Source organism: Mandrillus leucophaeus, unplaced genomic scaffold, assembly GCF_000951045.1.
Source record: "Mandrillus leucophaeus isolate KB7577 unplaced genomic scaffold, Mleu.le_1.0 Scaffold1235, whole genome shotgun sequence".
Taxonomy (NCBI): Eukaryota; Metazoa; Chordata; class Mammalia; order Primates; family Cercopithecidae; genus Mandrillus; species Mandrillus leucophaeus.
Window position 1 is genome coordinate 469,760 of NW_012100710.1, and position 13,939 is coordinate 483,698.

At 35.9% G+C, this 13,939-nt stretch overlaps 1 protein-coding gene across 1 annotated transcript in view; it reads right to left on the reverse strand.

The window, feature by feature from the left end:
• The window catches only part of CFTR (cystic fibrosis transmembrane conductance regulator (ATP-binding cassette sub-family C, member 7)), a gene marked incomplete at its 5' end in the record, with an annotated part of 169,601 nt that overhangs the window by 27,097 nt on the left and 128,565 nt on the right, over positions 1-13,939 (reverse strand). Inside the window, one exon of the mRNA XM_011971663.1 lies at positions 6,817-6,972. Coding sequence (XP_011827053.1) covers positions 6,817-6,972 — 156 coding nt within the window. The remainder of the gene's footprint in view (positions 1-6,816; positions 6,973-13,939) is intronic.

The window sequence follows — 13,939 nt, forward strand, 5'->3', positions numbered from 1 at the left end:
CATATATATATACACACACACACCATGTATAATTCTATTAAAATGTGGCCAAATATTTATTAGTATCACAGTCTTTAAAGAAATAATACTAACAACCCATTAAAATTTTTATCGTTCTCTATAATTGCTTGGGAAATGGTAGGTCTAACTTTTATTCATAATACTATAGTCTAAAAGTTTATATAAAATATCTATCGAAGTATATTGATATATATTAATTTTATCTAAAATAGATATATATTCAACATTATGAAGAAAGAAAGCTGTTGGTTGAAATTAGACATCCCAAAGTTTTAAGTGTGGTGAATTTGATACCATTCAGAAATTCTGTAGGTCTTTTGTCTACAGTTTACTGTCTAGTGTTAGGTACTGAAGTAAGTACTCTAATTGAAAAAAAAAATTAACTGAACAAACTGGTTCAGTTAGAATTCAATTTCATACAATTAGGCATTTCATTCCTGTATTACAAATAGTACCTGGCACTCTCTTGCTTCCAGGGGTGCCAGTGGGTGTCTTAGTTCTGTTTTATAAACTGTTTGAACTTTCCACAAACTCATCTCTAAATTTGAAAGGTCTTTGGAGGTCACCCAAGTCCTTTTCTCTGGTTTACAAATGAAACAGTCAAGGCCCTGAGAAGTTAAGTGGTTTGCCCAATGTGGTACACTCGGACTGATTTTGCAGCAAAAAATATACCTGAAACTATCAATCACACAATGGCCCTTTATCTCTCTTTTAAGAAACTTCACCAATAGGAAAGTTAGGATGTGCAAATATCTGATATTTATTTAACGCCATATATGTCATAAAGAGCACTTGAGACCCAGAGAAAAATAAGAGCACCATTACTCACCCTGTGACAAACCTTTTTACTACAGCTTGACTCCTCAACTCAACTCAGTGGTAACAGATGAGCCTATATGGGGTTCTCAGGGTTGCTCATGTATATTTCACTGCAACAGGCATTATGCTTTAGCATTGGATGTCAAACAAAAAACAAGAAAGCAGTTTGGCTAGTGTGGTGACTGGATGTAATATAAATTACATAAGTGGGAAGTGTGACTGTTTCTCTTTAAGCGTACAGTGCTGTTTGACTTTGGCTCAGAATGGAAATCTATCTATCTATCTATCTATCTATCTATCTATCTATCTATCTATCTATCTATCTATCTATAGTAGGTAGGTAGGTAAATAATGTGTATATATATGTGTGTGTGTGTATGTGTATATATATATTTATTTAATGCCATACACACACACACACACACACACACTCCATGTATAGTTCTATCAAAATGTGGCCCAAATGCTTATAAATATCACAGTGGTTTGGATCTCCCTTTTTGACAATGTCTGCAACATTTTCTTATAAATTGAATCTGTATACTAAAAATCTGTTCAGTGTGAACAAATCAAGATCCTAAGTTTATGTTAGAGAATGTTTAAAAATAAGTATTGGCCAGGCACTGTTACTCATGTCTGAATTCTCAGTGCTTTGGGAGGCCAAGGCAGGAGGATCACCTGAGGCCAGGAGTTTAAGACCAGCCCGTACAACATAGTAAGACCCGGTCTGAATTAGCTGGTGGTATGGTTTGGATCTGTGTTTCCACCCAAATCTCATGTTGAATTGTAATTCCCAATGTTGGAGGTGGGCCTGGTGGGAGGTGACTGGATCATGGGGGTGGATTTATCATGAATGGTATAGCACCATCCTCTTGGTGCTGTTCTCATGATAGCGATTCAGTTCTCATGAGATCTGCTCATTTCAAAGTGTGTGGCACCTCCTCCCTCACTCTCTCTTGCTCCTGATTCGTCATGTAACATGCCTGCTCCCTATGTGCCTTCCGTTAAAAGGTCAATGAAATGTTCTAATTTCTGTTGTAGTGAATTGCTTTGATTGCTGAAAGTTTGTCACCTCTCAAACTTGTAACTGAAGATTTAGAAATACATTTAAAAATTTTTTTTGTTTTTTATGAATTAAGTGCATAATTGATTGAAAACTTCCTGAGGTCTCCTCAGAAGCAGATGCTGCTATGCTTCCTGCACAGCCTGAAGAACCATGAGCCAATTACATTTATTTTCTTCATAAATTACCCAGTTTCCAGTATTTCTTTATAGCAATGAAAGGATGGACTAATACAGTTGGGCATGGTAGTGCGGGCCTATAATCTACCTACCCAAGAGACTGAGGTGGAAGGATCACTGGAGCCCAGGAGTTCAAGGTAACACACTCAAGCCTAGGTGACAGTGCAAGACTCTGTCTCCGAAAAAGTGTTGCTTTGTTTTCAAGAATATGTATTAGTTAGAACAAAGTAGCTATAAATAGGTGAATAAAATATTCCTCAGTCAAAAATATTTAAGGTTTATAACAAATACAGAATAATTTTGTAATATTTACATATCTTTGCATATAAATGATTGCATGTAAGATATCCAAATTATTGTTTCCTCTAAAATTACTTAATTCCTTACAACCTTTTTATACTACATCTTTTTAGTATATACTTTTTCAGAGATAGCATAAAAGAAAATACTTTCCTGGTCTGACCAAATAATCAAAAATTTCACATTTTTAGGCTCAGAAATAATAAAATTGCATCGTACCTACTTCTATACAAATTATTTTTCTCTCCTCCCTTGAATTCAGTACTCCACCCCTACTGTCCTCATTTTACTCTAGACTCATCACTTCATAGCTGGAGAGTTTCCTAGCTCATGTCCCTGCTTCTCCTGCCACCTACACCCCATGCCGCCAGCAGCAGCAGGGTCCTCCACCACCCTTTCACCAGCCTCTTCCTCACTCAAAAAGGCCCAACCCATTCCTCATGAAGCCATGTTGGCACTTGTCAAGTATTAACTTCTTTTTCCTAATACTCCCTAACTTGTGACCTCCTCTGACCTTTTGCCCCTCAACTTTTTCTAGTTCCCATCTTAGTACTTGTCCATAATCTCCCTGCCTGGCATCCTGGAATACCCTCTCAACATCCTCATGCCCCCAACCATTCTAAAATCTACAAGCTTTATGACCCTTTATGAACCACTTTAATTATCACTTTCTTTGGGAAACTATATTCTTTTGTTCACTTCTATGGTACATACCTCCAATAAAGTACTAAGATGGGGACATTATTTCTTGTGCTCAAGGAACTGTAAATAATAATAACAACCACAACACAGCATATTGTACTTACTCTGTGCCAGGGAGTAGTACTAGTTATTAACTCATTTAATCCTCACAAAAACACAATGAATTAGTTACTTCCATTACACTCATTTTACAGAAAATAAAACAGAGGCACAGATAAATCAAGATTACATAGACTAAAATTCAGATACTGATGGAACCACAATCTCTCGTTAAAGAAATCAAGCATTTAGTGATTCAGTACAAAACAACACATATTGAATTCTTATCAAGCAAGCTATTGTGTTATGCACTCTATAAGGGACAGAAAAATTAGTAAGAAAAAAAATCTATGTTTTATCTAGCATTTCTATTACATTCTTTTATCAACTCTGCTTTAATCATTGATGATTTTGTGTTTAAACCTTGCTTTCTTAACTAGGATACCTGCAAGTATTTACATTGTTAAGTGAAAATTAAACAAATACAAGGATTACTCTAATATAAGATATATTAGAAGTGCCAGGTTTATAAACAACACTCTAAATCCCATGTGGGACTGGAATGTGGGGGTGGAATGTTGGGATTAGTCAAAAACACCAAATTCACACAACATGAATGTTGCTTTGAAAAGTCTAATTTGTGTGACTCATATAACAGAGCGACATAAGGGAAAAGATGAGGAAGGCATTGCAGTGGGAGGAGAAAAAAAGAAAGGATCACTGATGTGGGGGAGTAGCAACAACAGGGCTTGGGAGCTGGCCTTTCCTAATTACCCGCATCACATTCGCTAACTAGCCCATGCCTTGACCCATGACTCTATTTAATCACCTATATTTAATTCATTGTTTTGGTTAAACCCTTTCTTCCTTGATCTCTGACTTATGACAATGAGTGTAATTTTGAACTTTTCATTTGAAGCTCATAGGTTGGATTGGGACCTCACTGTGACATTTCAAGGACAAGTGCTATCTATACCTTTTATATAACCACAGAAGCTATCAGACTTATAATGTGAAGCATGTAGGAGTTTAATAATTAATTATTAAGTTGTTAATTATTATAAAATGAGTGAGAACTGCTACACTGCTGAATCGTCATTCACATCTACAAACACATGTTTTGGTCCCATTTGATATTTCCCAGAGCAAAAAGTGCCCCAACTTTGTGGTGGGAGTTATGTGTGGACATAGATTCTTTTCAGATCATAAAGACTAATTGCAAGAACAGGCCTAGTCGTTTCCTCAGAATAGTTTGTCACCTTTCAAACTTGTAACTGAAGATTTAGAAATACATTTAAAAATATGTTTTCTGTTTTTTATGAATTAAGTGCTTAACACAAATTCAATGCCAATAAACCATTTCAGATCTTGTTGTTCTAACTGCCTAAACCAATGGGGCTCTGATGATAAGCCTCATTGTCTCCTCTTCGTGACCTCACAGCTCACAGGTAACACAACGAATTAAAGGAGGCTCCACCGTGAAATTTACACAATAGTCTTCCAAGCTGGCGCATTCTCTAAGATTGCTGTCTAGTTACAGGAGGGAAGAACATTAATAAAACAAAACAAAACAAAACACCTGCAAGGACCTGCCAAAACTAATGACATGTTATGATTCCACAGCTGATGTCTCAGGATCATTCTGAGAAAAAGAGGGGAAATTTCTTGTTCAAAGTTCCTGTTTCATGTGTCTGGAAACAAATGACCCATTGATACAGAGATCTCTAATGTCTCAGTGTCAGAGATCTTCAGAACTATGCCCTTGCAAAGTCTGGGAGTTGGAAGGAAGAAAAAACTGGAAAAGCAAACAAACATAATTCTCTTTGGATTTTTAATTCCTTCTTCCTTTTTTTTTTCTTTTTAAAGTTTAAACTTTAGGACAAGATAAAATTACTTAATTTGAACTTTCAAAGAAAAGTTAGGAAAAGCATCTCTTGGTTTAGACATCAAAAATATATGAGGAGTTTGCCCTCTTGCTCTTTCTTGGTCATTCACATAATGTTCAAAATTTGTCACTAAGGAGAAATAGCATATTCTGTTTACAGACATCTTTGTGATACTGAGAGACAGCCCCAGAAACCAGCATCATAAACATGTATATGAGAAGCATCTATATCAAGATCATCCAGCATTTCTGAAGGCATCTCTGAACATATTTTTTTTGTTTGGTTTCTATAATGCTAGAAACCATAGAAGAGTGGAAATGGGGAGGGGGGAGTGGGGTGGAAGACAAGCTTGGGAGACTCACTTTGGCAGAAAGGCAAGATAAAGAATTTTCAAAACTCTGGCCCACTCGGTTTTCCTCCACGTCTTGCATATGTATGTTCCTAAGTTGAACATGCAATAACACGAAGCCTCTCTACTACATAGTAGATAAACTAAAGGATTCCCAGTGAAATTGAAATTAATTTTTAGAGCTTGAATTATTCTAATGGGCAGATTTGTGTGAACAAGAACAACAAAAACCAAAAAATTCACTATTTTTCATTTAAAATGGGACCAGAAGACTTAGGTTATACTGAATAACAACACTTCTCTATCAACCAGTTCTTTTTCGCTTTTCAACATTTTTATTTTGCCTAATGCTATCACCTTGGGATACTTGTATTTCCAGTGTTTCTTTACCTATAGATCATCTGACAATCCGTTTTTTCTTTCTGAGGAAACAATACTGTTTTCAAAACTCCAACCAGGATAAAGCTTCTGGCAACATGACAAAGTCTAGACAAATAAATTAAAAGCACCAGTTGAGCAGTTACAATATTTAGTGCCTCATTAGTTGAAAGGAGCAAATGTTCCACAAAGGTAATCTATTAAGAAATACGAGCCTTTTTTTCAGTCTAGATTTATAATCAGTCTACCTGGAGATGCTCCCAGCATTTTAATTTTGTGTAAAAAGTAGAGTAGTATTAGAAAGAACTATGGTAGTGGAATGGATTCAGGGCCCATTAGTACAAAAGGAGAAAAATGATCATTAAGTGTGAATATACCCGGAGAGACTAGAAAAAATACCAGCAAAAATACAGTAAATGTCGTCCAGATTTGGTCCCAGTAAAGACATTTCTTGGTTTCCATTTAGATCATTTTAAACTGAAACTGTTGCTATTTCTCTCATATACAAGAAGTGCTCTTACACAGTAACATTCTAATTAGTAGAATGATACTAAGGCAGTGAGGCTAGAGATCCTTTGTGACCCAAATCAGAGTGACATTAAAAAAAAAAAAAAGCTACAGACTAATCTGACATGGTTCATTCCATCCAAAGAACAAAAAACAATCATTACACTTTCTATTTTCAATTCCACTACCTCATGATTCCAAGTGTTTGTTATTTCAGGAGCATCTTTTGTCTTGCAAAGCATTTCTCAACCTGGTGATTGCTAACTTGGAGGTCAGGCCACTGAAGCAGGAACAAAAAAGAGCTGTTAAAAACAAAAGCCCAAGGTTCCCACTGTAAATTTGGTCTTCTGAAAAACACTATCAACGCTATGAACATTTCAATAACCAGAACTGGAGAATTCCAAACTTTTAGTGACATATTTTCTGCCTATGAGAAAACTGCACTGGAGAAAAAAAGACAGCAATGCATAATAAATATATTTTGCAGAGTAATGTGAATTTCTTGAGTACAAGTATCAAATAGCAGTAAAAAATGCAAATCAGTTGCCTTTTTTTCTAAGTCCTTTTGCTCACCTGTGGTATCACTCCAAAGGCTTTCCTCCACTGTTGCAAAGTTATTGAATCCCAAGACACACCATCGATCTGGATTTCTCCTTCAGTGTTCAGTAGTCTCAAAAAAGCTGATAACAAAGTACTCTTCCCTGATCCAGTTCTTCCCAAGAGGCCCACCTATAAGGTAAAAGTGATGGGATTACTCCTGTGACATATAGATACCATGCATTAAACATAATTCAGTATTGTACTTCAATAAAAACCACTGGAGTATTTTATCCTGTCACCAGCGGAAGATATTTACTTATTCATTCAAACATTTTTGCACACTTTCAATCCTGACCAATGTTGATATATGGAGACAAACAACCTTGGAATAGAATAGAGAAACTGGCCATAAGGAATTGGACCCGTGATGCAAACTTCTTTCATCACCGACTTTTACTAATGACAAAAAGAATGAAAATGCCCCTTTTGCATAAAGGAAAAGCAGAGAGTGTCTTCATCATCTCTCAACATAGGCTCACGCCAGAAGCAGAGACCTGCAATTTGATCTAGTACCCAAAGTGGATATAACTTAAAAATTACTTAATCTGAAATAGTTCTAATATTTAGATGTTGACCCTAATAAATTAATTAGATCAAGTTCAAGCCTGGCAATAAATAATGATATGTTCGGGCAGCAGTATATTCCCAGAGAAGACAGGTTGGGCGAAGGCCTTACCACTCCTCAGTGAATGAGTCCTTTGGACAGTGGTCAAATCACATTCTGACATTCACCCGCGCTGGAGAGAAGGGAATTTCAGGAAGCAAAATGTATATTAAGGAAAAGAAAGAAAATTATTCTTGTTACCTAAAGACCATAAGAACATAGCATGGATGTGAGAGCACCATGCACTGCATGAGGAGATCAAATGCTAGAGGTGACCCACAGAGAGCCCCAACTCTGTGTTTGGATGTCAGCTTACATGCCAGAACTTGAAGAGGGTGCTTTGAGCGAGGTAGAACACTACTGCAGTCATTAACTGACCACTGAAAAATCTGACTGTTAGTGGCACTGAATAAATGTTTGTTTCATCATTTTTAAAAAAGTCATTTGACCTTTATGTACTATAACTGAGCAAATGGTCTTTTAGTATAATGCTTTTCAATCTGTAGTGAAGGACAGTTTGTTTTCTTTTTAAATTTCTAATTCACTACATATCAATACTTTAAAAATATATAATAAAAATGAAATTCTAAATATTCACCCTCAATTTTTATACTATGTCATCACAGACAAGTAAGTTTGTAAACCAGAACCAGTGAATGGACCACAATAAATGTTTTAGAGTACATAACAACACTTAATAAGAATAACTTACTGAACACTATTTGCAACCTGGTAATAAACTAGGTCTTTGGGATAAGCTGGAAAGCAATAATGACACAGTTGACCCTCTATCCATAATAAGAACTCTACAATGAGATTTTCACAAATGTTTGTTCTCAGACAACTGAGAAAACCAGATCAATCAAATGTTATGTACAACACCCTGTTGAATTTCTTCATAGTATTAATCAAAATTAGTACTTTTTATATTTTTTCTTGATTATTGCTTGTGTTTGTACCAAAAACATAAGTTTAACAAACACAGGGGAGTCTATCTAGTTTTGTACTGAATTATTAGCACCTGGCTTACCTAAAGTGCCCCATAAATATTTATGTGAATTGATTAACGGACAGCCAGATGGAAGAAAGGATGGATTTATGAGCAGATGGATGAACTCATGTAATTTAGCTGATCTAACAAATAGTGGATTTAATCAATTTTGTTCAATTGCTAGACAAACTCCTAATTTTAAAATATTGTGGAATTTCAATGCACATTTTCATTTATGAATCAGCCCATGTTACACAAACACATTCATCATGTGTCAAGATTTTTCTAACACAATAGTAAAATGTTGTATAAGCAACCTGAATATGCCCAGTGCAGGTGAGGTCCAGGGGAATAAAAGAAAGGAAAGTTCAATAGGTGAAAGTAATTTTCTATGAGGTCATATCAAGAATTTTGGTAAGGCACTCCAGCCCGGGCCACAGGGCGAGACTCCGCCTCAAAAAAAAAAAAAGAATTTTGGTAAGAAGTACTTGAGGTCTAAATCCTTGTTATCATTAGATAGGTTTCTAATGAGGATTAGATAAATGTCCATGTTCCCTTTTCTTCAGAAACAAATACTGAAATTTTTAGAGAACTCAGTTTTTAGGCTGGGAAAGACTGGATGAAGGGGCAATTTGTAAATCTTTGGTTTAGCTTTAAAGATTTTAGCTATTACTCTGGTTTCCTTATATCATTGAACTGCTGGTAATGCATGATATCTGACACATTTTTCAAAAGCAAGGAATCATTGGTTTATACCCAACAAAGTCTTCTTGTTTATATAATTGGCACATAATAATTAGTTTCCGGGATTTGTTTTTTCAGGCTTCTCACTGATCTGTTGAATAAGGCTAGAGTACTTCCTGCAAATAAGCTTTTAAGACATACCCTAAATCTAAGTCAGTGTTTTCTAGTAACTTCAATGCACCTCCTCCCTGAGAATGTTGGATCAAGATAAATCAAAATAATATGTGGAAAGTTAAACAGTGTTGAATTTGGTGCTAGCTGTAATTGCATTGTACCATGAATAGAACATTCCTTTCAGGGTGTCTTACTCGCCATTTTAATACTGCAACAGATGAAGACTCTTGTAATTATTTTTCATTACCTCATGGTCTCCAGAAATCAAGATGACAAGTCAACTGAAATTTAGATCCACAAGGTGATTATAATTGTATCTTTTATGTGTTCATATATCTCTATTAAGTATTAATGAAACATAGTATTGAGAATATGCTGCTTATACCCACTGAATGATTCAACAACTTTACATCAATTTTTATCAAGATAGAAAATGGGATATGTGTTTAGCAAAGCAAACAAGTATTTAGGTGTTTGTGCTGATATGATTTGAATCCTTAATATTCTTATAAATTATTTCTGGCATTTCTGTATTTTGAAGAGACTACAAATGGAGAAAACAACTAAGTTCATCCAAAAGTATAGATCTTGAAGTACTATCAAATATCTATTTAATCAGAAGACTGTCCAGTACTGTGACACATACAATATACCATCTGAGGAATTTTGATAAGTCCAGATTTATCATGAAGCATCTGACTCCAAATTAAGTTCCCAGTAGGCATTTTGAGAGGAAAAAGAAAAGACAAAAAGGATGGGATATTCTAGTTGGGGGAAGGTGCTCTGGCTATTACAATTTAGATAAAAAGTCAAAAGTTTTTAAGAAAAAACTATTTGAGATTAAAAAGAAAAATAGATTTTAAAAGTAAAGGTTGTGAAATAGCTGCTACATTTTTCATGCATTGATAATAAAAACTTGTAAAGTATAGGTTCTTTAAATTAAAGGTCTCAGTTAAGAGCAAAGAAAGTAATACGACATCTTTTCCATAAAGTAATTGCTATGGACATAGTGTTTTCACATGAAGATTGAATAATTTTTCTGCACAGAATATTTATTCTTTTCATCTCTTCACCATTACCAACAACACAGAAATCCATTAAAAATTAAACGAGATGCCCACTTAAGTCCTAAATTTTACCTGCTTTTTCTCCCCCCTAAGAAGAGCAGCCCAAAACTGAGCTGGCAGTGTTTTGGGATATCCAAAAATATTACTAGTATACTAAATTTGAGTCGACTTCTTAATTCAGCACATAAGAAATATGTGTGGAGCATCTTGTGATAGTTTGCAAGATGCTGTTATAAGTTCTAAAGGCAAGGCAGTAGAATTTATATTCTTCAGAGACTGCTCAGAATAACAATTTTATTTTTTATTTTTTTATTTTTATTATTTATTTTTATTTTTTTAATTTATCTTTGAGATGGAGTTTTGCTCTTGTCACCCAGGCTGGAGTACAGTGGCACATTCTCAGCTCACTGCAACCTCCACCTCCCAGGTTGAAGCAATTCTCACGCCTTAGCTTCCCTAGTAGCTGGTATAACAGATGGCCACCACCATGCCCAGCTAATTTTTGTATTTTTAGCAGAGACAGGGTTTCACCATGTTGACCAGTCTGGTCTTGAACTCCTGACCTCAAGTGATCCTCCTGCCTTGGCCTCCCAAAGTGCTGGAATTACAGGTGTGAGCAGAATAACATTTTAAGAATCAATTCCTATTCTAAGGAAGCATATAACCTAGAAGTAGATATAAGCTATGCATTCACTTATTTAAAATGTATTAAGATAGATAACATGCTAAATAAAGGCATAAAAAAATAAAAAAAGTAAAAAAAAAAACAGGACTTCCAGATTCTGATCTGGTTTGTAGAAATTCTGTAAGTGGTTGGCTTCATCCTAAAAACAAGTAAAAAGCACAGCATACTGAAAAATCAACAACTTTTCTTAGATCTGTCAGAGAAGTGAGGTCACAGGGCAAACCACTGCCCCCAAAATGGGAGACAGGCAACAGGGTACAGGGAATCACAACTTACAGAACAGAAAACAATAAGCAGAAACCTCTGAGAGAACCAGTATTAGGGTAGGAAAATCTAAACTGTAAGTGAAAAATTGCTGGAGATTCAGTGTGAACAAATGTGACAGCAAGAAAATTCCAAGTGGGCCCAAGTCACCGGGGGACTTCTATAGTTTTATGAATTTTGCCTGTAGGGTGCTTACCAGGTTCTTACAGTGAAGATCAGAGGAAAAAAGGGAAAAGTAACCATTTTGAAATATGCCACAGCATTCTTTTTTTTTAGATAGAGTATTGCTCTGCCGCCCAGTGTGGACTGTAGTGGCGCGATCTTGGGTCACTGCAACCTCCACTTACTGGGTTCAAGCAGTTCTCCTGCCTCAGCCTCCCGAGTAGTTAGGATTACAGGTGTATGCCACCACACCCGGCTGATTTTTGTAATTTTAGTAGAGATGGGGTTTTGCCATGTTGGCCAGGCTGGTCTCAAACTCCTGACCTCAGGTGATCCACCTGCCTCAGCCTCCCAAAATGCTGGGATTACAGGCGTGAGTCACTGCGCCTGGCCCCAGAGCATTCTATTCTTATAACAAGATCTGTCCTCAAAAGAGACTATTTTACCATGCCTAACCTCTCAGGGTTTTTTTTTCAGAGCCTAACTGACCTGGGGGAAGAAAAATACTTAACTCCAACTCCCTCTCACAATAGTCACTATGTCCCACCAAAAGGGGTGAAAAAACACTTAAGTGCTTCTAAGCTGCAGAGGCACAGGCTCACTAAAAGACTAAAACCTAATCATAGGACTACAGAATACTTCCCTCACCCTCTGCTACACCTACCACTACTTGACTAAAGGCCTATTTACTACAGTTCTTTTTACCCAGCACATCATGTCCACCTTTCAATAAAAAGTTACAAGGCTTACTAAAAGGTAAAAAAAACCACAGTTTGAAAACACAGAGCAAGCATCAGAACCACAGTCAGATATGATGGGGATGTTGGAATTAACAGATCAGGAATTTAAAACAACTATGATTAACATGCTAAAGGCTGGGCATGGTGGCTCGCACCTATAATCCCAGCACTTTGGAAGGCTGAGGTGGGCAGATCACTTGAGGTTAGGAGTTCGAGACCAGCCTGGCCAACATGATGAAACCCCATCTCTACTAAAAATACACAAATTACCCAGGCATGGTGGCAGGCACGTGTAATCCCAGCTACTTGGGAGGCTGAGTCAGGAGAATCACTTGAACCCAGGAGGCAGAGGTTGCAGTGAGCCAAGATCACACCACTGCACTCCAGCCTGGGCAACAGTGAGACTCCATCAACATGCAAGAACAGATGAAAAGCAGAAGAGAAATGGAGATTCAAAGACAGAATCAAAAGAAATTCTATAGGTCAAAAATTCTGTAATAAAAATGTAAAATGCCCTTGATGGACTCACTGGTAGACCGAACACAGCTGAGGAAAGAACCTCTGAGCTTGAGAATATGTCAATAGAAACTTCCAACACTGAAATGCAAAGGAAAAAAAAAACTGAAAAAACAATATCCAAAACAGTGGGATGACTACAAAAAGTGTAACATACATGTAATGGGAATACCAGAAGGAGAATAAAGGAAAAAAAAAGGACAGAAGAAATATTTGAAGCAACAATGACTGAGAATTTTTCCAAATTAGTGTCAGATACCATACCACATATCCAAGAAACTCAGAGAAAAACCAAGCAGAATAATGCAAAAAAAAAAAAAAAAAAAAAAAAAAATCCGACACATAGGCATATCATGTTCAAAAAGAAAGGCATATCACATTCACACATTCATAAAAAAAAAATCTTGATAGATGCCAGAGGAAAAAACATCTTGCCTATAGAAAAGCAAAGATAAGAATTATACCTAACTTCTCAGAAACAATGCAATCAAGAAGACAGTGGAATGAACTGTTTAAGAGTTTGAGAGGGAAAAGAATCACCAATCGAGAGTTCTGTGCCTTATGGAATTATTCTTCAAAAGTCAAGAAGAAATAAAGTCTCTATCAGACAAACAAAAATTGAGGAAAATTGTTGTCAGTAGGTCTGGCTGGTAAGAAATGTTAAAAGAAGTTGAAGAGAGAAAAGGAAAATTATACAGGTCAGAAACTTGGATCTACATAAAGAAAGTATATTAGAGAATGAATAAATGAAGGTATTTCATTTTATAATAAAATTAGAACTTCTGTTTTTCTCACTCTTAATTGATTTAACAGATAACAGTTTTTATCAAAAAATTTCATCAATATATTCAATCATAAATATGATAATGTGTATACCTAGGTATATACATATATGTAAGTGAACTAAATGATAGCTACAATACAAGAGACTGGAAGGTGGAACTGGGAGTGTTTTATTATTAAAAGGTACTTGCACTACACATGAAATTATTTAGTATTATTTGAAAATGGACTTAGATTAGCTGTAAATGTATATTGCAAACTCTAGGGGCAACCACTAAAAGTTTTTCTAAAGAAGATTTACTATGCTAAGAAAGTGGACATGAAGTCCTTTCCCATGCCTGTGTCCTGAATGGTATTACCTAGGTTTTCTTCTAGGGTTTTTATGGTATTAGGTCTAACATTTAAGTCTCTAATCCATCTTGAATT